Raw genomic sequence first — 15,157 nt, 5'->3', positions numbered from 1 at the left:
TTGCTGCCTGAGAAGTCTCTTTGAACCACAAAATGACCCTGTTGCTTCCCTGTTTTGATGGCTCCCCATTGCCCTCAGGAAAGAATTCAAACTGACTAGGGTCAGAATAAGACCTTCCACCATCTGGCCCCTGCCTGTCTCTACAGACCAACCTCTCACCACTCCCTACCATGCCAGCCGTAATCACCTCCCGCAGGCCTCCCACGGCACGTGACCTCTTGTCCATTACATGGGCTTTTCCCTCGGCCAGGAGGACCTTCCCCTCTTCTTTCTCCTCTTGGGAACTGCTACTGATCCTTCAAGACCCAGCTCAAGGGTCTCCTCACTGGAAAGCCTTCCTAGAGGACTCCCACCCCCAAACGGGGACTCCTCCGCGCTTCCCCAGCAAAAGCCGGACCCGAGAGCCAGCACAGCACACACTCGTGCATCACGATTCCCCAGCCACCAGGGGCTGCGGCTTCTGTCTCTGTATCCCCACCATCTGCCTAGCCCAGGGCCCAGTGGAGAGGAGGCACCGAATAGATATCCTTATTGTAACTCAGTCTCTACGCTTGTGTGAAGATGAGAGATCTCTCTTTCCAAAGCAGGGCCCCCAGAGGGCTCCTGTTCTTGCCTCCCCCACACTGTTCCCGCACTGCCTGGGGCTACTTGTCGGCCCAGGCAGCGCAGGCACGTGGTTAAAGCCAGCTGCACTTGGTAGGAATTTTGGAGCATATGTGATATATTGGTGAGAAAAACCCCAATGGCAGTTTCATGCCTCTTTTAGGGGAGTCTAGGTCAAAAGCTTCAAATAGTTCTTTGACTGTCCCTCTTGTAGCTGGAGGTGCCTTGTTCATTCATCAAATTCTCATGGAGGAACGACTATCACCAGGCACCATTCCAGGTTCTGGAAATGCAGCACAGAATAGAAGAGACAAGCTCTCCTCAGGGAACTTACGTTCTAATGACCTTAAGACGGGCTTTTCTTACTGACTGGGGCTATCACATCAAAGTGCAAGCTATTTCCCTTCGTTCCAGTTTGGTCCCTGAAGGAGCGAGAAGATTCTTCCTGGCTAGGCTCTGGCAGCCACTTATTCACTGATGTTGATTTCCTGAGCTCTGCCTTTAAAGATTTCAATGATTTGTTCTCTCTCTAGAGCTCTCCTGGGGGCATGTTCTCTCTGTCACTCAACTCAGAAGCAATTTATTTTGGTCCTTTTCTAGTGTCTATTATTTCTATATAATAATCTATACATTATAGTTAAAAACAAAACGAAGTTTGTCTCCTTAATCCCTGGCCCACTGGAGCATCATCCATCCTCTACAGCTGAAGGTGACACTCCTGGGACTCTCAGAATCTTATAGCTGCTTTTATGGGTCTGTTAGATAGAACCCTGGTTAAGAAAAATCAACCTCAGAATCTAAAAAGACCTCAAAGTCTTCTATTAAAACACAGGAACACCTCTCCAACATACACACACATACTTGCATTTGATCCATAAAGCTCAGACCCTCTCCTGAAGGTATGGAGCAATTTTGTAAATTTATACATATTGTAAATTTTGGAAAGGATGTAACTTACAGACACAGAATTCTCTGCTGCTGCACACTTGAGTTATCCAGCTGCCGTCTTGGTTTATCCTGCCTGAAGCAGAGGTAAATGATGGCTGACCACAGGACACAGTCTGTACTCACGTGCCTGCCATATGTCCCCAGAGAGGAGGTGACTTACACACAGGTAAGCTTAGGCCTCATATCTCATCAGATAATAATTATGTAGAGGAGGTAGTGACTTCTGAATAAACAGATGTGACCTCTCTCTCCCCTGAAAGAAACTCTAGGGCTGACCATGGGCATGAAGAAAATTAGATCAAAGAAGAGCCAGATGGTTATCTGGAACTGGAAAGAAAATGTTGTCAAATGTTTAAAAAGAAAAACAGTACCATTGCCTTAAAGGCATGAACTAGCAATAGGTAAGTAATACCAAAAATTTGATCTAGAAGAGGATTCTGAGAACGGATGGGGCTGAAGGGATCAACAGAAATGCCCAGACCTCTGTGCTTATAAGCAAACTTACAAAAAAAAAATCTGCTCAGTTGGACACAGTTGTTTAACTAGATGTTAGGCTGGGGGACTCACTCCAGAGGTACTCCCTTCTGAAGGAATCTGCCCTTCATATATAACCCCTTATAAGGGGAAAATGTCCCTTACCCATGCACCATACTGAAAGGATAGGTGTACTGGCCAGGTTCTTTACCACACGACTTGCTGGCCATGGCTGACTGGACCAAAAGACAATCCAGCCACAGAATTACCAGGTATGAAAAGGGAAATTGGGCCGATCAGCTCGTAAGGTGAAGACTCAGTGCTGTGGAAAGCTGAGGCAGATATGAGAAAAATAAAGAGAATGACCTCAGTTTCAACCTTTCCAATTTCCATGTAATCTGGCTGTCCTGTACTTCCTGTTTGCACACAGCCATGAAAATGCCAACTGGAACCTTACAGAAGAACTTAGGAGATAAAAATGTAAGTTCTGGAGCCAGACTCCCTCGGTTAGAATCCAGTCTCTGCCAGTAATTGTGCTTTCTAGGACTCAGTTCCTTCATCTATAAACTGGGATAGTGATTACAGTCTCCCTCACAGGGTGATTGTGAGGATTAAATGTGATAATGGATGTACAAAGCCAGGCACACAATATACGGCCCATGAATGTTAGCTACAGTATTAATAGGCCTGACTTTTTTAAAAGCAAACTTGAGTGGCTTAGTTTCTTCCTATAAAAGAGCCCTAACGCAGTCTAGTAAATACTCTCTCCTAGACCTGTGACAAAGCCTGCAGAAAACACCACTGGGGAGGCATGTGGCTACCATGAGTCCTGATGGTATCCCTTCTGCATGCCTGTATCTTCTCTTAGGAGACTGTCTCTTTGAGAGCTTGGATGGAGATGCATTCATCTTGGTATTCCTGTGCCTAACACAGATAAGAGCCTCAATGGATAAAGAGTGATTCTCAAAATATGGTCCCTAGAACAGCAGTATTAACAATTCCTGAGAATTGGTTAGAAATGCAAATTCTCGCCTCCCCCCGCCCCCACAAAGACTGGCTGAAACTCTGAGTGGGAGCTCAGCGATGTGTGCATTAATAACCCTCCAGGTGATTCTGATGCTAAAGTCTGAGAGCCACTGGAACGAAGGTTCTACTGGGGAAACACTACCACTCCACATCCTTGACCTAAGACCAGCCCTACTCTACCTGGAGAAATCATTCATTTTTGAGCATGTGGCTTAAGAAGGGATGGACATGGAACATGGATGCACATAAGGGAGGAAGGAGAAGTGTTCTTAGCCAGTCAAATAAGTCTCATCAATCACGTTGATCAAGTTAAAAACAAACAGACTATCCTCACATTCTTGCCAATGGACTATCGTCACATTCTTCTCACAGAAGCTTCAGGAAAAATCACAATCTCCCCAACATCGCATGCCAGATGTCCACGATCCACACTGCCTACTTCTCACTTCTCATCCCTTGCATTCTCCTACCTGCCCTCTGCATCCCCAGTCGCAAGGAATGATCAGCAGTTCTTCAAATGACCTTGCGCTTGCCACCGTAACTTTGGTAATGATCTACCCTCTATCTTGAACATCATTCTTCCATCTCTGTATCCTTAGCATGAAGTATAGTTCCTAGTGCATAACGGGTGTCCCGTTTCCCTTAGTATCTGATGAGTTCATTATCTCCTTACCTCCAATCTCCCTATCTCTAAGCCATCTTACACATCTCTTCTTGATAGTCTCCAGAGTATATAGTTATGATCATTTTATCATAAAACCTAAATTCAGCCTGGCATTCAAACTCTGGCCCCAACCTACTTCTAAATTTATTGCACATGACCTCCTACATTTACCCTCAGTCCCAGGCAAATGGGGCTCCTCTGTCCCCTTCCCAACATACCCTACACTTCCCTACAACACAGATCCTGGTGCCCTCCAGAAACTAAAGGACACAGGAGTGATTGAGAGTCCCTTCCCTTGAGAATATTACATGAAACCAAAGGAGGCAGACCATAAACTCATAAATAAACTGACAAGGTCAGGTAGGGATAAGGGCAATGAAGAAAAGTGAAGGATGAGAAGGATGGGATGGGAGTAGCAGTTTCACCTTAGATAGAGAGGTAAAGGAAGACCTCTCTGAGAAGATGACACTTGAGTGAGACTGAAGGTAGTGAGGAAACAGGCCAAGGGAGGATCTGGACAAGCTCTCCAGGCAATGGAAGCCCAGAGTCTGAGGATAAAGACAGTGGGCTGTGGGGCTAGAACAGGTTTTGAGAGGGGGAGAATGAAGGGAGATAAGGGCAGACAAGGCCTATTTTGAACTTAATGCCTTAGCTCACAGCGTTTCCTGATCTTTCCTCTGCCTGTTGAAATCCTAACCATCCCTCGAGGCCCATCGCTTACATCTTCCTTCCTGGACCCTTCAGAGTCCCTCTCTGCTGAAAGAGATGTTTCCATCCCCTAAACCCTGGAGCCTGTGGTGCCTACCATTCTTGTCTAAAACACTGCCCACATTCTACTGAATGCAGTTCTCCTTTAGAATTATTCTCAAACTACACTGTCAATATCTTGAGGGCAGGGCCATATCTTGCGTGTTTCTGGATTTCCTGTGACATTAATGTAGTGCATACAGGAGGGGATTCTACAACTCATGAAATCATCAGGTCAGAAGGCACTTAAAGGTCTCTTCATCTAGCCAAAAAGGTTTTGTTTTTTTTTTCTTGGAGGAACCAGAGCTCTAAAACTATGCTAATATATGCAGGAGTGCAGCTAATGCACAGGAGATACAGCTTAATCCAACTAGTATTTACTGAGTGGCTTATCAGAAAAACAAAGAAAAGCAAAGCCCCTGGAGAGATCCGAAGCTAGGTTACAGCTCAGCTGGACTTTCCTTGGGCCAGACCACCTTGCCAGACCTGGTTACGATTCTCCCCAAATCCTAGTCAGCATCCCCAGTGAATTCTGAAAGTTTTCTCGTGCCACATGACAACACAAACTAAGTTATCCCCTGGTACCACTCCTAGAAACCAGCATTCTTTTCTTCTTTATGATCGCTGACCAGGACGCCTCTCATCTTTGCTGCAGAATTCTCTTCGATGATGGTAAACAAGGCTCTCCTCTCAGAGAATCCTTCTGATTGGAAGCGCTCCGGGATCACATCCCCTCTTGGCATCCCGTTCTCTGGGCTTTTGGCCCCGTCATCTCTGTGGCTGAAGAAATTGGCAAAACTGCCTTTGGTGTTCTCGTCCCTTCTGCCTTCATGACCCTGAGACGTGAACAGGAACATGTGTAGATCTGGGAAATGAGCCAGCATATCCTAAATAGTGCTGAGGTCTGAGGGTGAGAGAAAAAGGCTTTCAAAACATCTAGCCCAGCTCCCCCACGAGCCACCTCAAAGACTGCTTCCCAAAGAAAGCTTCTGGCTCTCACCTAATTTGATCTTAATGCACCTCATGCTTCAAATGTGTCTCTTTTTGGCAAACTCTCACTGGCAAAACAGAGCTCCCGACAAGGAGGGCTTCCTGGTGGCTGACTTCACTGTTGTTCCCTTTCCCTTCTGATCTCTCAGCTGTGCTTCTATTGCCCCCTGGCCTCCCTGCTGAAAGTCCTCAGCAAGTTCCTCTCCCTTGTGAGCCTGACGGCTTTTCTGATGTCTGTTGGCTGTGCCTGGCCCTTCTCAACTTTAGAAGCCCCTACCTCACATAGTATTTAGGCTTTCTTTAGCTAAATGCCACAGGGTTTGGGGAGGGAGGGTATTCTGAATGTCTCATCCTTTGCTATAAATTAGGCCTTTCATGGTATCTGAACAAGTTGCTGGAAGGGCTCTGGATTCTTGAATACTAGGGGGAGTAGAGCACGGGTAGGTGCGTGTCCCCTTGTGAAAAGAAGCATGTGAAGTTGTGTGTGTTGATACATGTCTGTGGCTTGGGAATCAAAACTGAAAGGTCACCAGGACACAGATTTGTTTATCCCCAACTCCCTCTTAAGAGGCAGCAGTGTGCAAATCTGGGATTTCAGGGGAGGGGCTCTGACTTCTGTTCCTGGCATCGCCACCTCTCACTCACTGTGTGGCCTTTGGGCAACTCCCTTCTCGCCTTCACGCTTCAGTTGCTTGAGATGGATTAAATGATTCATCCTATTAAGACATTTTAAAATACTATGGAAATGCTAATGTTAACAGTGTTGATCATTGTTGTTAATATTAACCTTGCAGTCATGTGGTGACACTTCTTGTTTTCAAAGCACTAATTATAAGCACCCTGCACCCATGCCCCTGAGAGGTGAATTTTTGCAGCTGCCCCACCCATACGCACTGGTACGCAGTCCTACCCAAACCAATGAACATTTAGTCTAGGGTTGGGCTGTGGAGGGCCTTGGAGCCAAAGTGTGGACAGAATTTTGCTAACTTGACCAATCCCCCAAAGTTTGTGGTTAATGGATTACAAATTTGGGTAATGCTGGACAATAAATTATAACTACAATAATAAAGTTGAAAGTACACACAATTGAAGCAGAAAGACCCATGTTTTTTACTGCAAATGAAAGAAACCATTGATCATAGCAACTGTCTGAGATTAGCAGGGAGCCACATTTTCAAACATCCTGCAGTAAATCCAGAGCAGATCCAGCTGGAAAGCAAGAGTGGAAATAAAACTTGAAAATTCATACCATGCTTTGAAGTCTGCCCTCTTCACAACCATGAGTCCCTGATTCGTCCCCACCATTCTGAGCTGTTTCTGCTGGCTGAATTTATTTTAAAAGAGACACAAGCCACGCACTTGCGTATAATCTTTCAAATGGACTCCAGCTTTTTGCAAGGATGGTTTGTTAGGAAATATGAAACCCAAAATATTTTCTTTTACACATGAAATCAGCCATCAGTTCAACCAGAATAGAAAAGTTTCCAATACTAAAACAAGAAACCGTTCTTGGTTCTAGTAAATACAACTTTTTCTCTTGTGTTCTTCCCATGACCCATCCAGGCACTTTTCATTTTTAGTTTTTAAGGCTATTTTCCACCAAAAACTATTGATACAGATAAGAGGATCCTAAAATGAGCAGTGTCCCTGCACTTAAGTAACTGCTATCCCAATAAATCATCAGAGGAAAGAAAGCCAATGGCTGAGGTTGAGCAGAGCTTCAGTCTTGCTCAGGGCCTACTGTCACCATATGTCATCCTCACCTATCAACTGTGCCGGGGTGGACAGGGGCTCAGCCAGACCTTCTGCTCAAATCCCAGGTGACTTCCGAATAGGGTATGGTGTCTGAGGCCAGCTGGACTGTTAGACCCTTCTCTACTGATCATCAGGGGCAAAGAGATGTTCTCTATGACCAAGATCCAATCATCCTTAGTGTCTTCAATGACCACCAGGAAGAACTGCCAAGGGCACCTAAGAAACACGTCTGTGGCCACAGAACAGCCACAATAACCTAGTGAGTAATCAGTCCCTGAACTCCATAACCTGTCAACAGAACAAAAAACTGCAGCAGAAAATACTTTGACTCTAAGTGCCTGGTCGAGAACAATGTAGATCATCAAGTCCAAAGTCCTGATTACTGCCCTCGGGTTCACAATATAACTCTGGTCAATTTGCATTAAGTCTCGACCGTTCCATTCTCCCACCAGAATGAATAATGTTTGTGAAAGGCAGGCTGAAAATGGACAAGCATACTGCACCTATGAGGAGTTATTTTAACTAAATAGGACAAATTCAACGTGCCCTCTTGTTCCTGCTCCAGGCACAAAGCTGTGGGGCAGGAGAACGGCAGGAGAGTTCTTTGGGGTCCATGACTCCCTTCTTTGGCTCTCCCACCTGGCGGCTGGATAATTCACCAGCGGAATGAATCCTCAAAGGGAATCAAACCATGGACCCGAGCAGTGAACATGGGTCTACACGATCCAAGCAACAACACAGCCATAGATTTAATAAGGGAAAAAAGCCCCTGCAACACAAAAACAAAGAGCACTCAACTTTACAAACACTGGGAGGGCAACAGCTGGTCAGCCGAGATGAAAGGAGCGTGAGAGAACACCTCCCCAGCTCCCGACACCCCCTCCCGCGGAGAGGTCCCTGCAGCCCGCCCGGCTTCCTTCTACAGCCCTGTGCAGATGACCTTGTTCCAGCTAAGACAGGAGCTCTTTTGATCTCAGCAGGGGGATGCTCTGGGCCTGCAGCTGGCAGATATTAATAGTACAGGATCCGCTGGGGTGGAAGAGATCTCTCAGTTGGGCCAGGTCACTTGTAGTCCCTGTTCTGCGTCAGAGAAGAAGGGACTTCGTTTCCCTGACTCAGCCCCTGCTGGGGACTTCTCTCAGGTCACCGCAGATCACTTGATCACGGGCTGCTCTCAGGAGCTTGTTCTCACCCCGCAGCTGTTTCCAAGGGAGCACTGGTTAAGCAGTGCCCTCTGCTCTGCAGCTGAAATCTATTACAGGACAGGGTGCACCTCAGGCTCAGACCATCTCACAGTGTGTTGCTTACTCTCACCGGCTTGCGCACACTTCTTGTGTGCACGTTTGTGTGGGAGAGAGGCAGAGAGAGCAAGGGACAAGAGGCAGACAAGAGCAGAAGCATTTACAGAGTGAGACAGGGCAGCAATAGGGGGAGAGGAGGCTGCTACAGGCACGCCACGGTATCAAAGAGAAGATTTCTGACGGTGTTTTCTATCATGTATAATCTAGGACCACAAGGTCACTCTTCTCACTCTGTAAATCAGAAATTTAAAACCCCATCAATGAGTGAACGCTCCTGATCTTCAGACCCGCATCACGATCTTATAGTGTTAGAGCTAGAAAAGGCTTTAGCCATCTTATGTTCATCTAATCTGTCATTTAACAAAAAAAAACTGAGGCCCAAAGTGATGAAGAGACCTGGCCAAGATCACAGAGCTAATAACACAGTGGCAAAGTCCATCCGACAAACGCTTAAAACAATGACAAAGGCAATTTATGCATTTTAATCAGGGTGACATTAACAACCGTTGCAATACATTTGAATAGGTATAAATGTTCTAAGAAATTCACTCATTTTCATTCACTGGTAAGAAACTTCATCACAGACTTCAGGAAAAAAATATTTCTATAGCCTCTACCTGCTTAGCTATGCAAGGAAAAGATCTAGAAATATCACTTTCTTCCATTCTCACTTGGATTTCATAATAAAAAAAAGCTGCCTAAGGACAAGCTGGTCAGACTCCCTTTGCCGTGAACATGACTTTACCATTTTCTTGAAGCCGTTACACTGGAGCCCAAAGCAATTCCCTTTGTGTCTGTTTTGCTCCTATTCTTTGCTTGGGATAAACCAGGAAGCCAGGACAAAGAAACACACTCTTACTGGTTTTCAGACAGGGAAACAAGCTATTCTCTACCAGTCCCCTCCTCAGAACTGAATAAATGTGCATGTGTAATAAGTACAAGAACAATTTTTACCCACATTGATAGGTGCTTTATGTGACTCTCATAGCTAACTGTTCTTATAAAGCATTTACTATAGTATTGGTTCAGCATTTATTTACTGCCTACGATGTGTCTAGAACTTGGCTGGTCACTCAGGCACAACAGACATACAAAAAGAATACAAGACAGCCTGTGTCCTTCAAAAAATCTGCCAACCCATTTAACCATGAAAAGTTAAATTATTTTTTGAGATCTTTTCTTTCTATTGGTGATCCGGCAGAAGGACCACAGAGGAGGAAGAGTGAGACCGAGGCCGACTGGACCAGGCGAGGAGGACTAGTCGGAGAGGTGGTCTTTAAATAAACCTGGAAGGAGTTGGGGGGATTTGAGAAGAAAAGCAGCAGTACAAGTGAAAAGGGGAATGCTATTCTAGAAGGGTGAGCTGTCTCTGCAGAGGCAGGGTGGCAGGGGTCGGAAGGGCAGGCAGAGAGTCGGCAGGCTTGGTGGAGGAGCTTCAAGGAGGGTGAAAAGGAAGGAAAGGGCAGACTATGAAGAGTGAAGAAGCATCAACTTGATCTAGTGCTTTTCTGGGAAACAGATCCACACAAAAGTAAAGTAAATTTTTAGTCTTTGCTGATTTCCATTGTGTAAATACTTCCACCCTGACTGATTTCAGCCTAACAAACCACAAATTCCTGAGTATTTTTAAATCAGCTTATTGACTTTAGTCCATTCTCAGTAAATGAGCTAAAACAATTTCAAGATTTCTGAGTAGGAGAGTGACACAGGAAAAGGAAGCCAGAAATGGGGAAGCTGAATTTGGTAGTGGCAGAATGTACATGGTAGACGCTGGAGTTGGGAGGGCCATTTGGGAATTTATTAAAATAATATGATTGTGAGTTTTACAATACAATTTGAAAAAAAGAGAGGCCAGAGGAAAGATATATTTGGAAAGAAGAACCAAGCAGACTTGATGACAAAAAGTGTGGAGAGAGAGGTAACAGATGATACAGGTTTTCAGCCCAGGTGATGGGGAATGACAGTGCATCACTGAATGTAGAAATAGGGTACACAGGGCACTCTACAGTTTTCATAAATAAATAATTTGTTTTCACTGAAAAACACCACTGAGAAGCAGGGATGTGGTCCTTTCAATTTCTGACACCATAAACCAATGTTAATCTGTGGAAATCTGCCACGGCAGTCAGGAGCCTTGCTAGGCCTAGAGCTCCCACATAGTCCATCATGAATAATTCTCAGAAAATGGAAAGTGCAGAGGGGCCCGGAACAGCTGTGCTCATCTACCCAGGCCCATAGCATTCTGCCCTGAAAGAAATTAAACTACAGCTAGCAGAACTCAGAAATGTCAAGTGAGAACTTTCAATAAAACTAGAAACCACCCACTGGCTTGGTGGTGTAATTCCCCTAGCTACGTAAACCAGAGCCTGTCTGACCTTTGCTAGCATGGGAGGGTGGAGAAAATTTTGCAGATTTACCTACGTGGAGAGTTTTTTTTTAATCTTTCTGTAAAGCTGACTGGGAACTCCACATCCCCAGCACATGATCCTGGCGCACACTTCTAGCCAGTCCACAAGTAGCCGGCACAAACAAAAGGCTAACCTGCTGTTGGGTAAAGCCAACATCTGAGCATCAGTCTCAAAAACAAAGTCCTTTAGCAGTTTGCCAGTCCTCATACTCAGGACCGAGAACAACCTACAGAGGAGTGACAAGCCTCAGGTGGAGGTGATGGATGCCTGGGAAGATGACTCACTCAGGCGAAAAAGGAAGCTCACTTACAGAGACAGGGCAAGAGACTCCAAATACAAGGGATCAGATGCCGGGAAAGGTGGCCAAGCCTACATCTCCAGGCTCCGGCTGGGTTCACTGGCCAGGGCCTATTAGCTGTGTGTCTCTGCTCTCAACAGGAGGCAGAGAGGCGGTGGGGCTGTATGTCAGTGTCAAGTTTCAGCCCCTCTAGGACAGATCCCTTACCTTTAGAAGGGGACAAATCATCAGCTGGAGACACCAGGTCTGCCTGAGAAGCTAGGGCTCCGCTCAGATGGGTTGTAATTTGATTCGTCAAGATAACCTGTGAACAGACAAGGAGAAGGCAGAGGGAAGGGAGAAGAGAGAAGCCCAAATTAATTATTAGAGCTATAAAAGGCAGACTGTGGTTTAGGGGAAGACTGATAAGTACTCAGGTAGGAAAACCCCAGCTCTGACTTTCATCAAGTTTATCTTTAGGCCAGAATATCTGGCAAAGCCTCGAAGTCATTCAAATCGCAGAAAACTGAGGAAACAGACTGACTGTTTTCAGAGCTTAAACCACTATTCAATTCTTTCTAAATGCTGAGTACATGGGGACTGAGAGGTGTTGCCATATTAGGTGAATAATACAGATGGCTTAATCAGAGACTTAAGATGCATTCGTATTTTTAAGATTATGTTCAGAACATACAATATTACTAGTGCTGAAGAAAGTAATAATTTAACATTTGGATGCCTGGGGCAAGTTCCCTTGTTAACACAAAACTTCAGAGTTTTATTTCCAAATTTGTGAAATTGGAACAAAATTCATCTCTAAAGGAACAGCACTCTTCCTTCTAATAAAATGAATTCTAACAAAAGAATTCCAAAGTCTCATTATGAAATTAAAACACAAATTAATAGAATCCCATCTATACAAAATAAAGTTCACAACATTTAAAATTCCTAGAAAGGACTCTAAAGAGTATTTAATTCACATGGTTTTTAATTTCCCCATTATATTTCTTAATTTGGTTCCATCAAGAAACTATTCCTTAAAAATCCTCATTTATAAGATTTACTCTATTGTTTAGAAACCTCAAGGAAGAATGAAACATGGAATTTCTCTCGGAAAACTGCAGCATGACTAAGACCACAATCATTTCCCAAGGTCTGGGCATTCCCATCATGGGCATCTTGGAGAGTCATCTTGGTCCCTCAGAGGAACTGTAACTTCTGAAGAACTAGGCATTTAGTACCTGGAATGTGCATCTAGCTAGACCGTCTTGGTCTGTCCTAGGGTCAGCTATGGTTTTGTTGCCACCCTGATTTAAGCAGAAGTGGAAATCATCTCCATTCTTTATTGTCCAGCTTTTCAGCCACACCTCTGTCACTGTCTCTTGAATGGACCAATGACACGTTATAAATCCTGTATCAATGGCAGCTTAATTGAGGGCAGAGAGGGGCACAGGAATGGCAAGGTCAGGTAAAGAAATGAAGTCCTTTATTAGCGATGGCCTGTCCAAGGTCTTTGTGAGTCTCCAGCTACTCTGCAGTGATGGCCACATATCACAGTACTCCACTGAGTATGTGCTCATCTTATGCCTCATTTTCATCTGGACTAGTAAGAACCACATATGATATGTCAGTTAAAATGGCTGGAAATGGCCAAATAATAGCCTGTTCCTTTAAGAAACAGATATTCATATTCAGGAGCATGAATAAGGAATTATGTTCATTTTCCTCTTTATTATATAGGGTATGGGCTTTGGAGTTCAGTAAAACTGAATTCAAATTCTGACTCCTGACACTACGAACACCTTGGGAAAGTTACTTAAACCTCTGAGTGTCATCCATTCCTATCTTACAGAATTGTTACGAGAATTGAATAAGATCATCGATGTAAGGTATTTAATATAGTGTCTCGCACATGGTAAATATCCAATAAATGGAAGCCATTGTTGTTGCCATTATTTCCTTCAGAAGGATGTTATATAGGTTCATGAATTATAAATACAGAACATACAACATGCTTCAGACAATTGGATCTAGTAACTCAACATGAAATCACAATTTTTGACATCAGAATACATACTTCAGTACCTGATCATTCCTACCAATCACAGTCCTTTCTGAGTTTTACTTAACTGCAAAGAATCTGTGTAAAAATCTCAGTTAAGAAAAAGACAGTAATTATTTAAAGCAAGGCCAGTAAGAACCTTGCAGTGTTCTGAGGATACGATGTGATTTTTCCACCAATAAAGAAAATAATGTATCCGTCTCACGGTTTGAAAAAAATGTGAAGCTTCTGAGAGATCTAGATGTATAAGCTCTATCTTTTAGGGGAATTCTTCTAAAAGGTGGCTTGGTGAAAAGGAGTAGAACATTAATGATACGGTAACAGTAATGAGAAAAACAGTACTGAACACCTACCATGCAAAGCACGTCCCCATATACAGAGGGGAGAATATGGAGGTGAAGGCTCTGTGTGTCCTCTCTAGAAACTTGCAAGTTAAAGACAAATATTTACTAAGATATCCAGACCACTTTTTCTCAATTGCATTATTATTTCACTGACCCTATAATGGAAGATTGTACTGAGATGATGGTTTTATTGTACATAACTAATAAAATGATACCCTACAGAGCCCAAAACCAAATCACAGATGTGCTTCCAAAGATACCCAACCCCAGTGCCACTTCAGTGGAAGAGGAGATGGAGAAGAAAACATTTTCAGTCTCCAATGGCAAAAAAAAACAAGCTCCTAAGTGGTTCTGCTAATAATCCACTCCCTTTTTATTATGAGTCCGAAAGCCAAATCACTGAAGGGACACATAGCAACCAAACTCAGGGGGTTGCTCTCATCGAAGTGCTGTGATTTTCTAAATCTGTGTTCAACAAAGTGATAGAATGGAAACATTTCCAAATAGCATCGATTACAAATAGCCATGACTTGGGCAGAAGCCTATAGGTGTGTTGTCCTCTGAGGCATCCTGGGGCCTTGAAAACTGCACTCCTAAAATAACCGATCAAATACTTTTACACATTATAAACAGAGTCTTAACACTATCTGCTTTCCGAAAATGAGTTCTGACTGTCACCTCAGAGTGGCTTTGCTGCTGCTCTGCTCCACTGGAAAGATTAAGGCTTCTGAAGTTTGGTACTAAATTTGTGTAAGAGCAGGTGCACACTGATTAGGCTGAGGGCTTTGGAGTCAGACAGACCTGAGTTCACATCCTGGGTTCCAACACTTACTATGTGATGCTGGGTAAGTTTCACAACCTCTCTGGGTGTAATTCTTAACTCACAGGATTCTGAGGATTAAACTGGATAATGCATATATAGTCCCGAGCATAGTGCCTGACCAATGGTAAACACTTAAATGTTAACCCCCATCCTCGTCTTTATTTATCCTTTGCTGATTTATACATACCTTGCTTGTTTAGACAGAAAACCCATGCCTGATTCCCTTTTGTACAACATATAGTGCACTGATGACACAGAACAAATATTTGCTGGTGATATGCTCAAAAAGCAATAAAAATTTAATTGAAAGTGCATCTGCTATTTCTGCCATTTCTCTAAAAGTATGACTTCTTAAAACATACGACCCCCCCTCCTCCCCACTACCATTAATTACAAATCCAAAGGCCGGAGTGAGATTCTTGGACTAAGGGGAAGTTTGTTTTTGTTTTGGACAGTTGTGATTACATCTGAAGCCAGGAGCAAATGGAATCCAGCTTAAAGTTTACCCTTCAGGCAAGAGAACACCATCCACCTACTGGGGGAAATAGGCAGCCCTATTAGTTGCAGAAAGTAGTATCTCCACTCAGCTTTACATACGGAGAGACCCAGGGCTTACTCCCAGGGCTTCCCTGCGATGCCCTCTTGGTTGTAGGATGCTTCAGGTACACGTGAGTAAGAAATGACTCCTCATATCATGTCATATAGACCTTCAGTCTCATTTTTAGTGCTCCCCTC

The 15,157-nt window shown here is 44.0% G+C and overlaps 1 protein-coding gene across 15 annotated transcripts in view; it reads right to left on the bottom strand.

Annotated features, from left to right (window-relative positions):
* RAD51B (RAD51 paralog B) overlaps positions 1 to 15,157 on the bottom strand; it is a 723,675-nt gene that overhangs the window by 351,635 nt on the left and 356,883 nt on the right. For all 15 annotated transcript variants that reach the window (XR_004320787.1, XR_004320785.1, XR_004320786.1 and 12 more), the window contains exon 8: positions 11,422 to 11,518. Coding sequence is in view for 12 of the 15 variants with exons in the window: in XM_032482240.1 (XP_032338131.1) it covers positions 11,422 to 11,518 (97 nt within the window). In the remaining 3 variants the exon portion in view is untranslated. The remainder of the gene's footprint in view (positions 1 to 11,421; positions 11,519 to 15,157) is intronic.

The sequence above is a fragment of the Camelus ferus genome, chromosome 6, assembly GCF_009834535.1.
Source record: "Camelus ferus isolate YT-003-E chromosome 6, BCGSAC_Cfer_1.0, whole genome shotgun sequence".
Taxonomy (NCBI): Eukaryota; Metazoa; Chordata; class Mammalia; order Artiodactyla; family Camelidae; genus Camelus; species Camelus ferus.
This window is presented reverse-complemented; position numbering and strand designations above follow the sequence as displayed.